At 32.8% G+C, this 19123-nt stretch overlaps 1 protein-coding gene across 2 annotated transcripts in view; it reads left to right on the forward strand.

Annotated features, from left to right (window-relative positions):
* Nucleotides 1–18629, forward strand: part of LOC123529620 (probable glutathione S-transferase 9) — a 33376-nt gene extending 14747 nt beyond the window's left edge. For both annotated transcript variants that reach the window (XM_045310017.2, XM_045310016.2), the window contains exons 2-5: nucleotides 10446–10538; nucleotides 12885–13000; nucleotides 14249–14368; nucleotides 14684–18629. In XM_045310017.2, the coding sequence (XP_045165952.2) occupies nucleotides 10446–10538; nucleotides 12885–13000; nucleotides 14249–14368; nucleotides 14684–14848 (494 nt within the window). In that variant the 3' untranslated portion in view covers nucleotides 14849–18629. The remainder of the gene's footprint in view (nucleotides 1–10445; nucleotides 10539–12884; nucleotides 13001–14248; nucleotides 14369–14683) is intronic.
* Nucleotides 18630–19123: the final 494 nt, after the last annotated feature.

Here is a 19123-nt window from a genome sequence, read left to right on the forward strand (position 1 = left end):
CACGACGTGTTTTATTTAAAAATGTATTAAATCTCCTTAAGTTTTAAATTCACTTAAAAATAAAATAAACAATTTTATTGTGCTGTGATTTCCATAGCAATCGAAACGCTTAATCAATTAATGCTTTAAATTCTGTCATGTTTACGTGAAGAAACATCTGGGAACTATTTTATATTGGTCATTCTTTTAAAATTAAGATGTCGTGGTCAATTTACAAATGACGTCATAAATCTAAGCACCAAAAAGTAACGTTTCACATCGGAATTACTTTTGAAAAAAATAAAGGTAAAATCTAATTGCAGTCTTTGAAATTTCATAATGAACTTTTTAGAAGTGTTACAATAATCGTTTTCCTTAAGCAAAAATTTCGTCGATTTGGTGCTTCAGTCCACCATGTAAAAAAAGATTATCGTATGAATAATCTTGTCATTCTTTAGGATAAAAATTAACATACACAACCAAAAATTTCAATTTTATTAACATATTATCTACATAACGCATGAAATTTTGTAATATACAATATTTATTTATACCGATTTTAATGTAAAACATTCACATGCTAATCATACAAACTGCGGTCAACTTTTAAATTAATACAAATACTAACGGCATTAAAAAAGAATATTTCAAATTTTATGTTTAGTAATATTGAAACATGACACTCATTCGTTCAATTTCTGTAATTTTCACTGATAATATGATAGCTATTCATATACTTTGCCCGATAGGCCAACGTATGTTAATAACGTATAAAAGACAATAAAGAAAATAGTACTTTACCGGAATCAATGAAGTTCAAAATAATTTCCTAATAGAAAGTTCCTCGTTCAGTACCGAAATATAAGGCTTTATTTGATAAAAATCATAAATGCTTTAAAGTTATATAAAATGTGGCTGAAAACCAAAGAATTCAACGTAAAGATTTCAGACATCTTCGCCATGATATACAGTTGTCGAACTTTAATAGCGTTTACCATAAGCTAGTGTAATACTTTTAATATGTCAGAAGCAACAACTAAAGTAATTTCGATCAATCGTATCAATGTAAGTATTATTTAATGGTAGTGTATATAAAGATTTTACTGAATTTTCGACTGCATTGTCTCGTTTATGTTTCAAACACGCAACATAACGATTTCCGCTTGTTGATTAGGCTATTTTAGAAAAGCGACATATATCAAATTGAATACTGGAATTATCCTGTGCCATGAACTGCCATATTAACAGAATACGCAAATGTTGTGGTAATGATTTTGAACGGCGATACAGTAACGTTTTTGAATAACGTTAATTGCCATTTCTAGAACATAATATATAAAACTGCATGCATAAGATGAAAAAAAATAAAAGAACATTCACTTAAAATCATTCCTATGTTGCATGTGCACCGGCAAGTTCATTTAATCAAATATGTAGTTTTATCAAATACATGCTGCACTGATTAATCTTATTCCAAATGTACTTGATATTCTATGCAGATATATTATGTAATTAGATACACATTGATTCGTAATTCTTGACAAACACGAATTTGATACTGGAGCAATCCGACAAGTCGTCGAATGAAGCTGAAGAATGTTTCAAACAACTCATATTGCTTATGTGCTTAATGTGTAATCTTCATATTTAGCAAACATGTAAGCAACTTGACGCAGCGATGATTCATCAATAAAATGCTCTAGCAATTTTTGAAAACTGGCCAATGTTATCGGCGTTTATAGGCAAGTGTCGTAACAATTATACATCTTAAAAATTAAATTGATTTAAATAATATTCTTGTTATACTTCAGCAAATTCATGCGAGCGCACCATGAGAAAAATACAAACAATATAAGCATGATTACCACAATGTCCCACATTAAAACTGTGTGGTATACCAAAATACACACCTCCTGGTAAAAATTCCTTGCTGTTCGCATAATTGCATATCGCTGGATTTTGTCAATGGTCTCCTGCAATATTCAGATAACACAAATATATATAAAATTAATACTTTTGATTTGGCCGTTTCTAATATTTTATCGCGGTAGTTCTATACACCTGACTAAACAGTTTATATTTGATTTTAACACATTTGTTTCAAGAGTGATATATTAATTGCATCTAAAATTACAAGGCAGAACTAATTGAGTACATACTTTGGGTGCATAGTATAATTGTCAGCATTCACTTAAATCTCAGATAAAACAAACTATTTTGATTGGACATAATTCAGTGGTGGCACTTTAATTTGAAAGTTTGCAAAACTCTTAAGTAGAATCTTAAAATACAATTTTGGCTGAAAAAGAATTAATAATTATTTTAAGTTGTTTCGTGTTTATGTTGTCGTTTATCACTGAAATAATAAAATCTTTCTTTAAAGATGTCGTGTTATGTATAAAATGACGTCATAAAAAAAAAAGATTAACTTTTGAAACCCTGATAATATTTAAAAAAAATCAACAAAAGTCTGAAATTTTGTATTAAATTTCATTGACTTTGTAATATATGTAAACAATTGTTTTCAAGCCACATATCACGTTGATTTATTCACTACAGTATTCTGTGCAATAAAGGGCAATGCATTCGACTGTTCCATGACTGTATCTCTTTTAATTTGTACAACATGCAAATGCATAACTGCACTTGATGTTATTTTAAAGGTTGAAATTAATATTCCTTGCATAAAAAGTGTGGTCAGGGTATTGTCATAACTTTCAGAACACCCCTCGTGTACAACAAAACTAAGTAGTTGCTACGCGATTAACTATAAATAGCAAAGTTGAATATGCAAAGAAATTGAGATGATAAGAATAGTTAGTGTACGATTTTCTCGATTTTTTCATAAATAAAAAGTCAACATTCCTAAAAAAAAATGAAACGTTTATTACTCGGGTTGGCAGTTTTATACAAAATTTATCTCTAGATGCAAATAACACGTATTAATTTCGTTAAAGTGTAATGTCTTATTTTATATCAAAGAGCACTGCAGCTTAAAATCACATGTTTTAGGCTTTTTGCAAAAATCAGAATATGTTTCTATTTTATATATCTTTACACCTACATTTTTGTTAAAGCAGAAAACAATTTTGATGTCTTCAAATCAATTCAAATTACGGCTGTTTTAGAATGGACCTCAGTTTCTGTCGAAATGAAGATATTGGATAATATGATATATGCGTTTTAAGTATGTCCTCGTGTTTCCACACGTTATATGAGGCCACGCATGTATACGTTACGTCCTAATTATTTTTATTTTTTCAAATATCGTGTACTTTGATCGATACAGTTTAAATCTTTTGAAGTCACATACAGTTTTCGAACACGAATTTCAAAGTTATAAACAAATCAGACTGGATCTGACAACTAAACGTGTTGCTGTCTGAATAGTAGGAGACGTTTGTTTGTCTTCGACACATAATTATTTTTGTTTAATGCGACAAATGACCGATGAAGGGTAAGAGGTGTGGACATCACGGCGAGAGTATGACGTAAATAGTTTATTTTGCTTTAATCAACGTCAGTTACAAATATTCAACAACCATCAATAAATCTACAAAATGTGAAGTGAGGACATCTCATACGTTTATATGTTTAATGTGTTGTTCTTTTTTCTACGACAAAATTGGGAGTCTAATTGTGTTATGATTTGTGTTTTTTTTCCTTTTTAGCTGAAATAATTATTTTCATAACCAGTTTTCTTTCATTTATGATTACTTATATACATGCTATTTTTTTTAAATGAATTAAACATAAACGAGACCAGTTTTAACTTCAGGATCTATTTCTTCAAAATGGGAGTAGATGTGAGTAAAGACCAATGTAAACGACATCCTGTTTTTATCATTTTACTGTAATGCACTTGGTTACAAGTATCCCTAGTGACTTGAATAGTAAAATAATCATGAAGCTGTATGAGAATGATTCTTGGTAGATGTATAACCTGCAAATGACACAAAAAAGTTCCTCAGCTCATTGATTGTAGAAACAAAAATATTTTTAGGCATTAACTGGCAAAAAAAACCCCTAATATATTGATGGAAATGCACTCCGATACCTAATGGATTCTCGGTAAAAACGAAACACACTTAAGAAATATATCACAGTTTCACCATCATTATTGATACTAGTATACATTGTATCTGGCACTTTACATTTTTTTTTCTACTTTAAAAAATGTTCAAATACCACTGACAGTAAGATGGGTGGAGTGACACAGTAAGACACGAAACGCTAACGAAAGAAAAAAAGCTAATCGGGACCAGTGTATACATATTTAGAATCCATTAATTCAGAAACCAGTTGGACTGAGGTGAGTTGAGTAAAGATCAATGCCGATGACATCTGAACTTGTTTTATAGGAATGCACTTGCGCACCAGTATTAAAAGCTAACCCCCAATGACTTGAAAGCAGTAAAATAAATCATCAAGCAGTATGACAAAGATGCTCGATGAAGGTAAATCAAGCAAATAGCACAAAAAGACCATTGATTTGCAAATAAAAAAATATTTTAGACATTAACCAGATGAGAAGGAAAATATTGATGGAAATACACTCTGATGCCTCACTGATTCTCGAAAAAAAAAAACGCAATTCCATCTAAAATTAACAATCGCAATGCAAACACATTGCATAAGTCCACCGTTAATCATTTTATATCAGGCCATCTGTCAGAGTTTTGCACTTTAAAAATGATTTGTGTTGACTTACGTACCAGAGTAAAAACTGTATAGATTAACGCGCTTAGATAGGAGATGCTATCTGTGTAGCTGTAAGCTATGTGCCGGTTCATTTAAAGTCACTGACAGACTGTGAGATACACTCGGATGTTTAGGTACAGTACTCCATTTAAGCGTAATGGGACATAAACATTTCCTTACACTACAAATGTGTTTTAAAACTTTCAAATAGTTCTATGTATACGAGTACACTGAACGAGTTATCTCTTGTAAGTCTGGCCTTATTGTTAGTTTAATTTGAAAAAACAAAAACGATTTGATATTTCGCTTTTAAGGCATTTGGTTTACAGAAAATTAATCAAGCAAAGATTCAAATTAGAATGAATAACTTTATTGGAATGGATAACACACACACAAACACACACACACACACACACACACACACACACACACACACATAAAAATGTAAAAGTCTGTACCGGATCAAGTATATTATAAAGAAAAAGTAAACAACATTACATGAGTAACATTATATTTGCCTACCGGTTTCGTTTATACTCATCAGGGCAAATAATAAAATATTTTATAACTTGCCCTGATGAGTATAAACGAAACCACCAGACCAATTAAGCGAGCCCGCACATTTCGCAACAAGTCCACTAACCCAATAAGATTTCTTTCGATGCTGCTTTATCCCGTATTGTACTACACATTCGTACTGGTTCAACATTTGCATATATATCCAAATCTCTGTTATCATGTCTCACAAATCAGCAGTGACATTTTAGTTTTTTTTTAACTGATTCGGACTAGAAAAGTTGTAACTTCTCTCTCTAAAAGTTTACTGGATCTCAAGGATACACTGACTTTTTAGAGATAGTATCAAATTTAGAACAGTTGACTTTCCCATATGTGAAATATTTATTTCACTTTTAGTGCGGTAAACCGACCGATTAAAAGTTTCGACAGGCGTTTATCTGACGTTAATGACGTGTATAATTGCAATCTTTAAACTTAACGAGTTACATCTGTTTGAGAATGTTTCTTAATCACATGTAAACATAAATTATACATTTGTTTGCCACCAAAATTTTGTATAATTTTTTGTTATTTTTGAGCCAGCAAGTCAAATTTCGCAAGTATATAGATATGAAAATCATTATATTATCAAAGTTAGTATCCCATTTTTTGTTTTTGTCTTTGTCCGAATTTTAGGTATTTTAGGTGTTTTTTTTTTTTTTTGTTTTTTTTTTTTGGTGGGGGCGGTGGGGTGGGGGATGTTTATGTTTAGAAAAGCAAAATGGATTTGTTTGTTCTTGGTCGGAAAAAAAGTTGCATAATGAGTGTGACTGGGCCGAGCTTTGTCGCAGAGGAGTACGAATTATGTTAAACACAATTTTAAAAACCCGAATCTTATCGCATCAGCATTGGCTAGATTTTGACGTAGAGTAGTACAGCTGTAAGGTATATAAAGCTGGCTATGTTCTATTTGAAAATCAGCAGTTCATGTATTAATCGCATGTTCTACTTAACCAACCTCTTAGAATTAAAGTTAAAGATATCAGTGTGAGATTTAGTGACATGGACAATGTACACAGGTGTACACGTGTACTTTTTAATTATGTAAAAGCTAAATTAACCACAAAAACCTTTTTAGGTATGCTGAAAGTTTGTTTGAATATACTATTTACTAAGTTGGTAATAGCCGTGATCATTTTTAGGCTGTACTTTATAAGGAATATTCTAATATTTAGCATATACAGATATGTAATTCTATTGTATATTGTGTAACACGAAGGACTGTATATCATCCTGCAGTAGTATCTCGGCTCTTCATGATTATAACTCCATAAGATCTTTGCCACTGTGGGATATAAACATTATAATTTCCTTTTTAGTCACTCCTAAGGTAGACCGTTTCTATTTCAATACCATTATTTACCATCTACAGTATAGTAATAAATGCTTCACAGCTTTTATTTTCAAAGTTTGGATTTTGGAGCGCCTGATTGTTCTTTGTGCATATATGTTCTACGAATACTTAACATTTTCTATGATAAAACTTGTTTTTAGTGAGACGTTTTTAGTAATATCTATTGTGTCTCCTATACTTAATTTGTAAATGGTTGTGCATTGATTTTTAGGGTTTTTTTTACCTTTTACCAAGTGGTCATTTGAGACACAGATATACTATTAAAAATTCATGAAATAATGTAGGAAGTTTATAATAACACATTTGCAGTTAACAAAAAAATGGAAATAGGTAAGGCATTGCTACTGATTTTTCATAGGCTTCCATTATGAGAAACGACCATGTTACATACCGAAAATGAAAATGTGATTCTTTTATTAAGGTAGCATATCACAGGACAACAGTAATTTTATATAGGCTTATCCGATCTATTTTTTCTTCACATTTTTTCGTCAAACACACCTATCCCAATTGTTGAATGGCATTTAGAGGCAAAAATACCAACTGACACCTATTATTCTGAAGAGACAGAAAAAAAGTCATGTTGTCAGCCAGATACTTGTAAAATATTTCAGTATTCACAGAAAACATTGTTCTGCTTGATTATGGCACACATTGTATGTTTTTAAACACATCTCTTTATCCAGTCAGCTTATGTCTCATTGACTCTTATGAATTTCCTAACCAATCCAAAGCCGCTATTGAACGACAACGTGTGTTTAAATAATGGACATCTGTGCGTTACTGCCAAGTTATTGCACAGGATTCTCTTTAGATTTTGTCTGACTTGATTCATTCTCAAAAAGCACTCGGCCAGACTAGAGAAAATAAAAGTATGATATATACCACAGAGGTATAAATAAATATAGGAACCAAAAATAAATCTTAATTATCTAATGTTTGGCACCAGATAATAATATGTCCTACGTTAAAATATCTAAAAGATTTCAGTAAAATTTGATCAGAAGCAATTCATTTTATGAAAACTGATCGTGTTGCATTGCGTTGTGGTGCCTTACCGTACCTAAACACCTGAGTTTATCGCACAACCTGTCAGAGCTTTAAATGAACCGACACGTAGCTTATAACTATATCACAAACATCTCCTGTCTCAGCAAGACAAGCTTCTCTCTTTACTGACACTGGTATGTGAACAAAAACTCTCTAAGCATCAACAGTTTAACAGATGGCCTGATATATCGAGATTTATGGCAGAATAATGCCAGCTGTATGCCTTACATTTGTTAATTTTAGACTGAATGCCATGTTACCTATAGCTTCTGTTAGGTATCTGAGTGCATTTTTCCATGAACGCTTTCAGTTATTTTATTATCTATGTCTAATGTGTCTAAAAAATATTATTTGTTTACCAAAACAACAGCATTTTATTGTTTTTGCTGCATGTTTTTCTTCTCACATAAACTAATGCACATAGATTAATGTTTCGAACGTTACTGCTTTCGCATCATTGGCAGTTTATATTTGATATACTGTGCCTGAGTGCAGGTCTTGTGACAAAAAGGTAGTTGGTATTAATCTTAACTCAATCCGCTCAATGACTTCATATTTAAATACTACATATTTAAATACAAAAGATGGGCGTACTCAAATGATTGTTTTAAAAAGTACTTTGACCACTTTTATAGCTAATGTCACATATACGAGGGATAGTCAGGTTACAAGAACTCAGACTCCCTGAAACATAACTTTACATCATTGTTAAAAAAGAGGTTACATATATTTAGTGGACATGGTAAAAAGTTTGTATCCAGAATTTAAGAAATAAATTACGGACTGTCTTCTAAATATTGAGCGATACTGAAAATTCGGAGAGTATTTCAAATTTGAGAAGTTATAATATCATTTTGCAAATATCGTGTTGACAATATTTTATCAACTTACAAGTTATCCATTCTTTGGCCTTTGTTTGTGTTTTTATATATCTTTTGTACGCGTGAATAATACTATTAAACGTTATCGTTTAATTAGAAAGTTAATTACAAAAAGGAAAAACATGCGAATATCATTTCACGTCGTCCGTCTTATAAACATTAACTTTTTAAATCATTTATAGTGTCACCGGTTCTGGTATTTCTTGTTTGGTCTATTCTGACCAAATTATTATAATTATATTAACACAAAAAGGGGATTATAATAATCTTTTATTTCCATAGTGGTCCTTTTATAGGACAGAACAGAACATATATTTTATTTTAGGATTTGAACTTTACAGTTCCTCATCCATAACATGAACATATAAACTAATGTCAAGGTCAAAATAAACAATATACAGTTTTTTTTTCAAGCATAAAACATGTATAAGCTACATAGATAGTATGTGGTTACGCCTCTTATAATGAGGGTAATATAATATATAGATAGAACAAAATGTTCTGACAAAGGAATGTATAAATAATAATTATTACGAAAATGGCATAAAACAAAAATATTACCCATTATTATCATAGTCATTTAAATGGGTTGAATGAGTATTGACATAAAAGTATTATTCTAAGCACTAAAACATAAAAAAAAATCGGAATTCATATTGACTAGAAAATGTTAATGGTTTCATCATGAGTTACATAAATCCATCAATTATCACCAAATAACAATTTAATTATTAAATTGTAACATTGTATAAAATGAAAACAAAATAAAAAGAAATGCAACAAAATATGTTTCCTTCGTAAAATATAACAGATACAGTATTCAAATTAAAATGTATTTAGTTGATTTGAAATACTCTGGAAAACCTAGTTATACAGTGAATTTTTAGGAAACATGATGGACACCACAAGAAGGAGTCTTTTCCGCTGAGCGGTTTGAGCTCTTGCTGATAACGCAGCAACTCCTTAGATTTAATTAAAAGCTATTTACCAGTTGTTGCCATTGAGTTTATTTTACAACATTCATTTGCTATTCATATTAAAGAAGGCCTTCAGACATGTATGTATGTAGCCGGAAATTTGTCTCTCATTTTTTTAAGTGTCATCTTTATATATTTTCTAATTATACAGAGCAGTGAGTAAATGTTTGTAATCATTAAAAACGTAATACAGTTTTTGTATGTTCTTTCAAAATTTACAAGCCGTGAAATTAGTTTGGTTGTTACAATTGCAATAACATTCAACAGCTCAGTGTAGTTAATAATTGTTTGTGGTTGTAAATCATCGCGTAAATTTAATTTTACCGAGTGAAACATTTTTATACATAACATTTGATCATGTAACTGTATTGGTTTCTTATTTGATTACAAATCTTCATCAAATTGCTCATGTACATTAAAACGTTGTTAAACAGAAAAAGTGAAAAGTACAAAGTACAAAGTAATATATATAATATATGTTCTTAATTCCTTAAAGTACTTGTAAAAAGTGTTGAATTATAGTAAAATATATTTATGCGTTTTTACTAAATCAAGAAGAAAGTTGCAGATGACAGAAACAACACAAGAAAGGAGTGCAATGTTACAAACTATTCTATAACAGTCCCCTTAACAGTTTGTCATTCAGTTGTCCTCCGCATTATCATCATTTCTTGTCATTTATTGTCCTTTGGTATCACTGAGTTCACTGAGTTCAGTCAAGTTTATGTATGCCATCTGATTTCAGATGACGTGAATGGTGTTGAACATTAAATTTTCATTACAATCAATAAAACCGAGTCTGCTTTTATTCCGCTTGGTTGTTTCATATATTCCCAACATATTTTTTTTTTAAAAAAGTATTAAGTAATATATTGAGAAAAAAAAACTGCGTTCCTCGGATATCTTATTATTGAACTACTTTAATCAGAACTGTTTATCTTTCAGAAATGCCACAAAAAGTCTTGCCTGTACTGGAAGTTGATGGAAAACAGCTCTCACAGAGTCTTACAATTTGCAGATATCTGGCACGAGAATTCGGTAAGCTAAGTGATTATCTGTACGATGAGATAAAAGGATATCAAAAATCTTTTTATCTATAAGTTAATACCCGAAATATGCTTCTAACATTACTATTGATTTATAAAATCCACTTGTAAAATAACACTCGTAATAAATAACAGTATACAATTTAAAATTGAAACAATGTTGTTTTTTTTCTATTGATACAGTTTTTAGACACCATATTTTCCGTATTGCGTTAAATGTTTACTGAAATGATTTTGTCCGTTCTTAACATACATATAACATCACTAAACGTTTTGCGTTATTAATACTTATTCTGATAAAATTCTTGACCGAATACTTTAAGTCTTCCATTGATGTTACCTGCATCAGCAAATATTTAAAATGTGTTTACTGATTTTGTTAAACGATAGGCAGCTTTTGTAGATGAAAGCATTATGAAACGTTCGCAAACGAAACTGTTTCGTAAGTTTGGTGAGATCAGAGACATTCCGATTGTCTGAAATTAAACCACCAGCCTCTGTTTCACTCGTAGTCATTGTCTGCATGCGATCGTCTGCAATCTCCTGAAATGGCATTTAACGCTAATATACCATGGTTATGACTGACTATTTTGTTGGTCACAGACTCGGAAGGCTTATATCGATAACGTAAATAGAGACCTCATATCTTTTTAGCTCACCTGAGCAATGCTGATCGCTCGATGTCCGGCGCCCGTCGTCTGTCTGTCGTCTGTCTGTCTGTCAACATTTAGCTTGTGTATGCGATAGAGACTGTATTTTTCAACTGATCTTCATGAAAATTGGTCAAAATGATAACCTTGATGAAATCTAGGCCGAGTTCGAAAATGGGTCATCTGGGGTCAAAAACTAGGTCACTAGGTCAAATCAAAGAAAAACCTTGTGTATGCGATAGAGGCTGTATTTTTCAATTAATCTTCATGAATTTTGGTCAGAATGATTACCTTGATGACATCTAAGCCGAGTGCGAAAACGGGTCATGTGGGGTCAAAAACTAGGTCACTAGGTCAAATCAAAGAAAAACATTGTGTATGCGATAGAGGCTGTATTTTTCAATTAATCTTCATGAATTTTGGTCAGAATGATTGGCTTTATGAAATCTAGGTCAAGTTCGAATATGGGTCTCGTACTCTGGAGTCAAAAATTAGGTCACAGGTCGAATCAAAGATAATACTTATTTATACTCAAGATTTTTGCTCCAATTTTAATGATAATTCGTCAGAATATTTTTTTTCCATGAAATCACTAGGTCAAACATATTTACACTGTTATGGTGTGTTATAGTGTGTTTCTCAGGTGAACGACCTAGGGCCATCTTGGCCCTCTTGTTTATTATTATAAACGAAGTAAAGCATTGGGTAGACACTATGTTTTTGAGTTCTTACATACGTGCACCTGTGTTAATTTCTGAAAGGATTGGTGCACTGAATTCACATTTGGTATCCAGGTATACAAATACAAGATCCAGGTAGAGGTTTATTTTCTTTACAATCCATACATAGTTGCTAGAGGTTATGCCTTTTTTACTTAAAAATCAGTGAAACGTTAAAGTCCGTTAGATAGCTCTTGAAAAGAAGAAAATTGTATTCATTTTTGGTAGACAGGTAGATTATAAAATGCAGACCAAGTCAATCCGCCATTTTTGTTGAGTTAACACCATATTTCGACTTACAGTTTTGTTATGTTGTCTGGTACTTTGGAATCCTGGAGTCCATTCATTATCTGTGTAATAGTTTTCTGCTATATCTTTGTAATATAGTTCCGCTTCAGCCGGACTCAATCAAACCGAGTCTGCTGTTACTCTGCTTGGTTGCATTGTATGCTTCCAAAGCATCTTTTAACGTATTTTATTTACAATTGTGAAAAAATATCTAGATGTGTCCAACTCCTTCTTAGTAGTCAGTGCAATCAATTCAATACAAGTTTATGGCATGCTAATAGATTTTGTAAAAAGATCCTTTGGAAGCAAAGAATGCAACGAAGAAGAATAATAGCAGACTCTGTTCATGAGCCACAAAGGCATTCATTCCACCATTCCACAATACCAAGGGCGCTGATCATTGAAATGTAATGCTTGTGTGCGTACTGCCGTCCATGTTAAGTCTGTTGCTTCTGATGTTCGTGGAATTACCCTAATTTTAAACTGGTTTCATTATGATACCGATGTTCCTTGTGAACTGGTATATGTTATGTCTTTCCAATACCTTGTCAAAACGTGAAGTATGTAGCTATGTTTCCTTTGTTGATCTCATTTGTTCGAAAGATTCTACTTAATTCGTTTGATCTTTATGAGGTTTACTGGAACAGAATGCAATATATAAACTTTTATTTGCCTTGACAGGTTTATGTGGCAAAACTAACTGGGAACAAGCTCAAGTAGAACAGGTTGTTGATACTATGGACGACTTGAGGGCGGAGGTAGCAAAATGGATCTATGAGAAAGACACAGTAAAGAAGGTAATTGGTTTTAACACAACCAAAATGTATCCCAGAGAATAAAGGGTGAAGCACTAGTAAATTCATGTTTTGAACTTATTTCCCATTCCCATAGCAAAGGTAAGGGAACTGAAAAAAAGAAGAAAAGAAAAGGATAAACTAAAATGTGTGATATTCTGATTACGGTTAAGATATATGGTTCTACCCAGGTCCCCGCCCTTTCCTGAAAAAATGCCCAAGGTGGAATATTGGGTTTTCCTCCACCAGATAAAAGAAGTTGTCATATTTATTCGATGTACTCTAAACCCAAATTAAAATAAAACCTGACTATAGTTCTCCTTGAATATACAAGGCATGTTTTCAGTAATTTATCGCTCAGGATTATCATTAGTATCTGCACACATTAAACAATCTAATATATGATTTCAAATCTTGATGGTTCATTACAAAACTCTTGATGATAAAGTTGTTTTCATTGAAGTACTGGAATAGTTCAGAACGTACATAGTCATTTAATTGCGTTAGAGGATAAAAGACGTGCCAAAAAGTATATTTTTATGTCCCCACTTTGTGGGGGGGGGAGTTGATATAGATTTGCCCTTGTCCGTCCGTCCGTCCGTCCTTCAGTCCATCCGCCCGTCCGCCCGTCCGACCTTCCGAGAATGTTGTGTCGCGCCTAGCTCCAAAAGTATTTGACGTAGAGTCACAAAACTTTACAGGAATGTTTGTCAGCATGTGTAGTTGTGCACCTTGGTTTCGCGTCCGGATTCATTCAGTCGTGTAGGAGTTATGGCCCCTGACTTTGTAAAAATTAGTCATTTTAGTTTTGTGTCGCGCGTAGCTCCAAAAGTATTTGACGTAGAGTCACAAAACTTTACAGGAATGTTGGTCAGCATGTGAAGTTATGCACCTGGGGTTTCGCGTCCGGATTCATTCAGTCGTGTAGGAATTATGGCCCCTGACTTAGTTATTTGATCTGTGTCCTTTGTCATGTTGTGGGGGCATCTGTGTCCCATGGACACATTTCTAGTTCTATGGGTTAATGGCAATTGTGAGAATATTTTCAGATTCCAGGGCAAATAAGTGTAAAGTAATAGGTGTTCTCATCGTAAAGAACAAAGTGCCGATAAAAAAGGGACAAAATGCATGATAAAACATAGACCTACAGAATATGAAATTCAATCCAAAGGAAATATTATTAATTGTTATCAGTGCATAACTTAATTTATATTCAGTTGTACCTTTTATTCTTATTCCGTATTTTTTCAGGATGAAATAGCATCAAATTTAAGATCAGAAATCTATCCAAAGTTTTTTGGTATCTTGGAGACTATTCTCAGGGAGAACGAAGAAAATAATAATAGAAGCGGCTACTTTGTTGGTGATCATGTACGTATTTTACACGTTTTGTCAAATGTACATGTAACATATATTAAGCAGTCAGTTTCGAAGTGGTTGGCGGGTCATGATGCGTCCCATCTATTCCATGTGGGAGACTTTCGCCGACTACCCACGCTAAGTTGATAACGTGCTCTAGACGAGAAGACTACAGCACAAAACGTACATTTAAAATTCAGTCCAGTACTGACTGTACAGAAGAATAATTTTTAGTGTATAAAGGTACCGTTACGATGGAGTTAAAAGTTATTCCAAAATTAAGTAACATATTTTGACAGATAATTTAGTGTTAGCATTATATTTCAGCTTACTTTGGCGGACCTCAGTGTTTTCGAGACCTTCACCTTCCCGCTTTCAATACATCCTGACATTTTTGACGATCACCTCGAACTGCAAGAACACAGACAAAGAATAATGACAGATAAACACCTCGCCGAGTATATAAAGAACAGACCAGAACGGCCTGTATGAAAGTTATTGCCGCAAAACATGACAGTTGTAGAGAAATCTTGGAACGTGCAATGATTATAAATGTATATCAATGCATTTCAAATGTATAAGACAATTGTTATAATAATGATACTAATGCCTTTATACACAATATAATTATCTGTCATATGGTAAGTTATGATGATGCTGATTTCAGGTCAAAGTTGAAAAACTATTTCAGGAAGAAAGCTGTATTTGAAAGAGTTCAAGTTTAGAAATTTGATATTGTTTCGTTTATTTTTTCGTTACAAATTTGTAAAATATTTTCTACAGTTTAAAGCACATTGTTGTGTATAACTTTACACAAATGACGCACTATGTTTTTATATTTGGAGTAACTTTGTTGTAATATTGTATGTTTTGTTGATATTGTTATGACGATTTACGGTTCATGTTCAGTGATTTGTTACCGCCCGTAAGGTAAATTTTTATTTTGGATTATTTTTGTTCCTCCTTGACCATTCTACCTAAGTAAGGTAGGTTTTTGACAGATATTGCTGTTCTGCCACTAAGATAATAGACGGTAGCGCCGGCTCACAAAATATTACCAAACGCCTTGCAAAATATAGTCTTGGGTATATAGGTATATGTTTAGATTGTGATAGGTTAACTAAACCAAAGTTTACTCGTATGTTCCACATTACTGAACAAATTCTTTGAAATATAACAATACAGATATTTTTTAAACTTGGTTTTACAAAAAGCTATAACTTTCGTAGCAGATTTATTAACAAAAATGGCATTCGAAATATTTTGGTATATTTTTCACTACCATTACACTATAAACCGACAAAACTAAAAGCAAGCACAATGACGTAATATGCCATCTAATATGCCATCTTTTCATACATAATTATACTGCCCTCATTCTTGGCCAAACCAAATAAAAGTATTTTGCAAAGCTGGTTAAAAGATACTTTGTCTATGTTTTATGCTGAGGGAAGGCATTTCTAAAACGTATATTTAAGTTCAATTTTAATTGTGTGGATACCTTTAATTGGTTTAAAATTAACTTCAATAGACCCATATGCAATTTATATGCTCCAACTAAAGCAAGGAACGTACTTAAGACAAAGAACCAAATACATACAAATGATGTAATGAGTATCTTTTTAATATAGCATAATATTTGTTTTTGCTTTCTAACCTATAAGGGAACAAAATAAAAGATAAAAAGCATGAGAAAAAGTCTAATCTGGATAATCTATAGCTGAAAGTGGTATATTAACACATAGGTTACAGTTCTTTTTATTGCACAGCGTTACGCACTTGACAATAAAGATGGGCCTGTAACCTATACATAACCAAAATAGTCAGGTAATTTAGAGACGAATAATACTATGGTTAATCACTAGCATATACATATTAACAGAGAGATATTAAAAGAAAAAAAATAACATGATAGATGTTTTGATGGAATTTAAGCAATTTTTTTATATTGTATATTCTTTAAAATTCCGTTTGAAAACATGACAGGTTATGAAGTTCTCTAGATTACAAGGACAGAAAAAAATATTTTCGTTGTACACGGAGACTGCAACGTCGACGATTGTTCACCAACTATTTGTGGGCCGTCATTTCAGTAAATATCTAAATTAATTATAAACATATATAAATAATTTGATATAGAATTTTCAAATTTAATGAAACTTATCATTTCATCTTGTATATATATATATGTGATTCGAACACTGTAGAATCTAGAAACTGGAGTATCTACTATAATGTTTCACAGACCTTGCCGTGCTGTTATATGGATGCAACTGGATAATATAATCATTTCAGATCATTTCCCAAAAAAAAAAAATCTTTGTAAAACTTTCAATTCATTTCCACTTTACAGATGGGTTGTAATTATTGAATTACTGTCTAAACAATTTTTATACGTTCACTCTGCGACGTTTCATTGGCATGGGATTCTTGATTTTTATTAGCTCACCTGATCCAAAGGCTCAGGGTGAGCTTTTATGATCGCTCACCGTCCGGCGTCCGTCCGTCCGTCCACACTTCCCTTTAAACAACATCTCCTCTTAAACCACCAGGCCATTTTGATGAAACTTCACAGGTATGTTCCTTGGATGGTCTTCTTTATTATAAGTTGTTCAAAAAATTGAATTCCATACAGAACTCTAAACTTTGAAAATCTTCTTGGTCAAAACCACAGGTCATAGGGCTTTAATATTTGGCATGTAGCATCATCTAGTAGTCCTTTACTAAGATTGTTCAAATTATCCTCCTAAGGTCAAAAATGGCCCTGCCCTGGGGGGTCACATGGTTTACATAGACGTATATAGGAAAACTTTGAAAATCTTCTTGTCCAAAACCACAGATCCTAGGGCTATGATATTTGGTTTGTAGCATCATCTAGTGGTCATCTACCAAAACTGTTCAAATTATCCCCTAGGGTCAAATATGGCCCTGCCCTGGGGGCACATGGTTTACATTGACTTATATAGGGAAAAACTTCGAAAATCTTGTCAAAAATCGCAGGGCCTAGGGCTTTGATATTTGGTGTGTGACATTATCTAGTGGTCCTCTACCAAGTGTTCAAATTATGTCAACGGGGATGAAAAGAGGCCCCGCCCCGGGGGTCCCAAGTTTTACACGGATTTGTATAGAAAAAAGCTTTAAAAATCTTCTTGTCGTAAACCACAAGACCTAGGCTTTTGATATTTGGTATGTAGTATTGTCTGGTGGCCCTCTACCAAGATTGTTCAAATTATTACCCAGGGGTAAAAAGAGGCCCCGCCCCGTGGTCCCAATTTTACATAGACTTATATAGGAAAAAAAACTTTAAAAATCTTCTTGTTTGAAACCACAAGACCTAGACCTTTGATATTTGGTATGTAGCATTGCCTTATTGTCCTCTACCGTGATTGTTCAAATTATTACCCTGGGGTGGAAAATGGCCCCACCCGGGGGTCCCAGGTTTTACATTGACTTATATAGGAATTTAAAAAAAAAATCTTGACTGAACGTTCAAGGCCTAGGCCTTTGATACTTGGTATGTAGCATTGCCTAGTGGTTTTCTAACAAGAGTGTTCAAATTATGCCCCTGGGGAGATAAGAGGCCTTGTCCAAGGGGTCACATGTTATATGAGTTATATAGGAAAAAATACTTTAAAAATTTTCTGATCATATTTCCTAGACTGTTTTATTATAATTACCTGATGACCCCAAGTAATTAGGGGTCACTTGACTTTGACCTTGACCTACTGACCTACTTTTTTTTTAAGATAAAGCCTTGAAATTTGGATGACAAATACAGTTTTGCACACCAATCTTCACAGCATTGAAGTTTGGATGACATGTACAGTTTTGCACACCGATCTTAAAACTGATTTTCACTGACCATGAATGTGACCTACTGACCTACTTTCTAATATTTTAGCATCAGTTTGCCATTTTAAACATGTGGCTTATATTACTCAGGTGAGCGATTCAGCGTCATCATGACCCTCTTGTTGCTATAAAAAGATCGAAATTAGATAAAAACACCCTTTTCTGATTATTTTAACGAATGTTTCGAAATTTTGCTAAGCAGTAGACTAAGGAAAGTATCAGTAATACTTTATTGAATCTATGTTTGTAAAGTTTTGAATATAATTTTGTAAAATTGTTAAACATTTGATCATTTAATGCTATTATTTTTCATTTAATTATATCTACCTCACTTAATCTAGTTTAATTGATATTTAACCAATCACACATCCGTTGCTTGTCTAAAATTGCAACAAAAGAGATCTTGTTTTCTCAAAAATAAGTTCCGTGTTGTTGTTATTTTTATCTATGGTGTTATTTCTTTGAAGGCCCGGAGCATGATATTGTAAAACTGGCGTGATTAGAACAAAATAGAACATTGTTCTTAGCTGATCTTGATAGTTCCAGATAATTCGATAGTCTAGTGGTAGAGCGTCCACATCAAATGCAGGAGGTCGTGGGTTCGATCCCCGGCCGCGTCATACCAAAGACGTGAAAAATGGTACCAGTAGCTCCCTTGCTTGACGCTCAGCATTAGAAGGGAAACTGGCTTCTCTTCTCTAATACCCTCGTGGCGATGGATTCCATCAGGAATGAGGTGTCGGGAGTGATTAATATAAGTTGTAGAACTTGGTTCACAATTGACCTAAAATAGATTATGTATAAACTATAAACAAATTTCACCGCCATGATTTATCACGTGACTACCCTACTTGTCTCGAATTTATTTGAAACGGTAGGTCCCAAATTTTTCAAAACTTTGGAAATACTTGCATT

This window comes from Mercenaria mercenaria, chromosome 13, assembly GCF_021730395.1.
Source record: "Mercenaria mercenaria strain notata chromosome 13, MADL_Memer_1, whole genome shotgun sequence".
NCBI classification, from domain to species: Eukaryota; Metazoa; Mollusca; class Bivalvia; order Venerida; family Veneridae; genus Mercenaria; species Mercenaria mercenaria.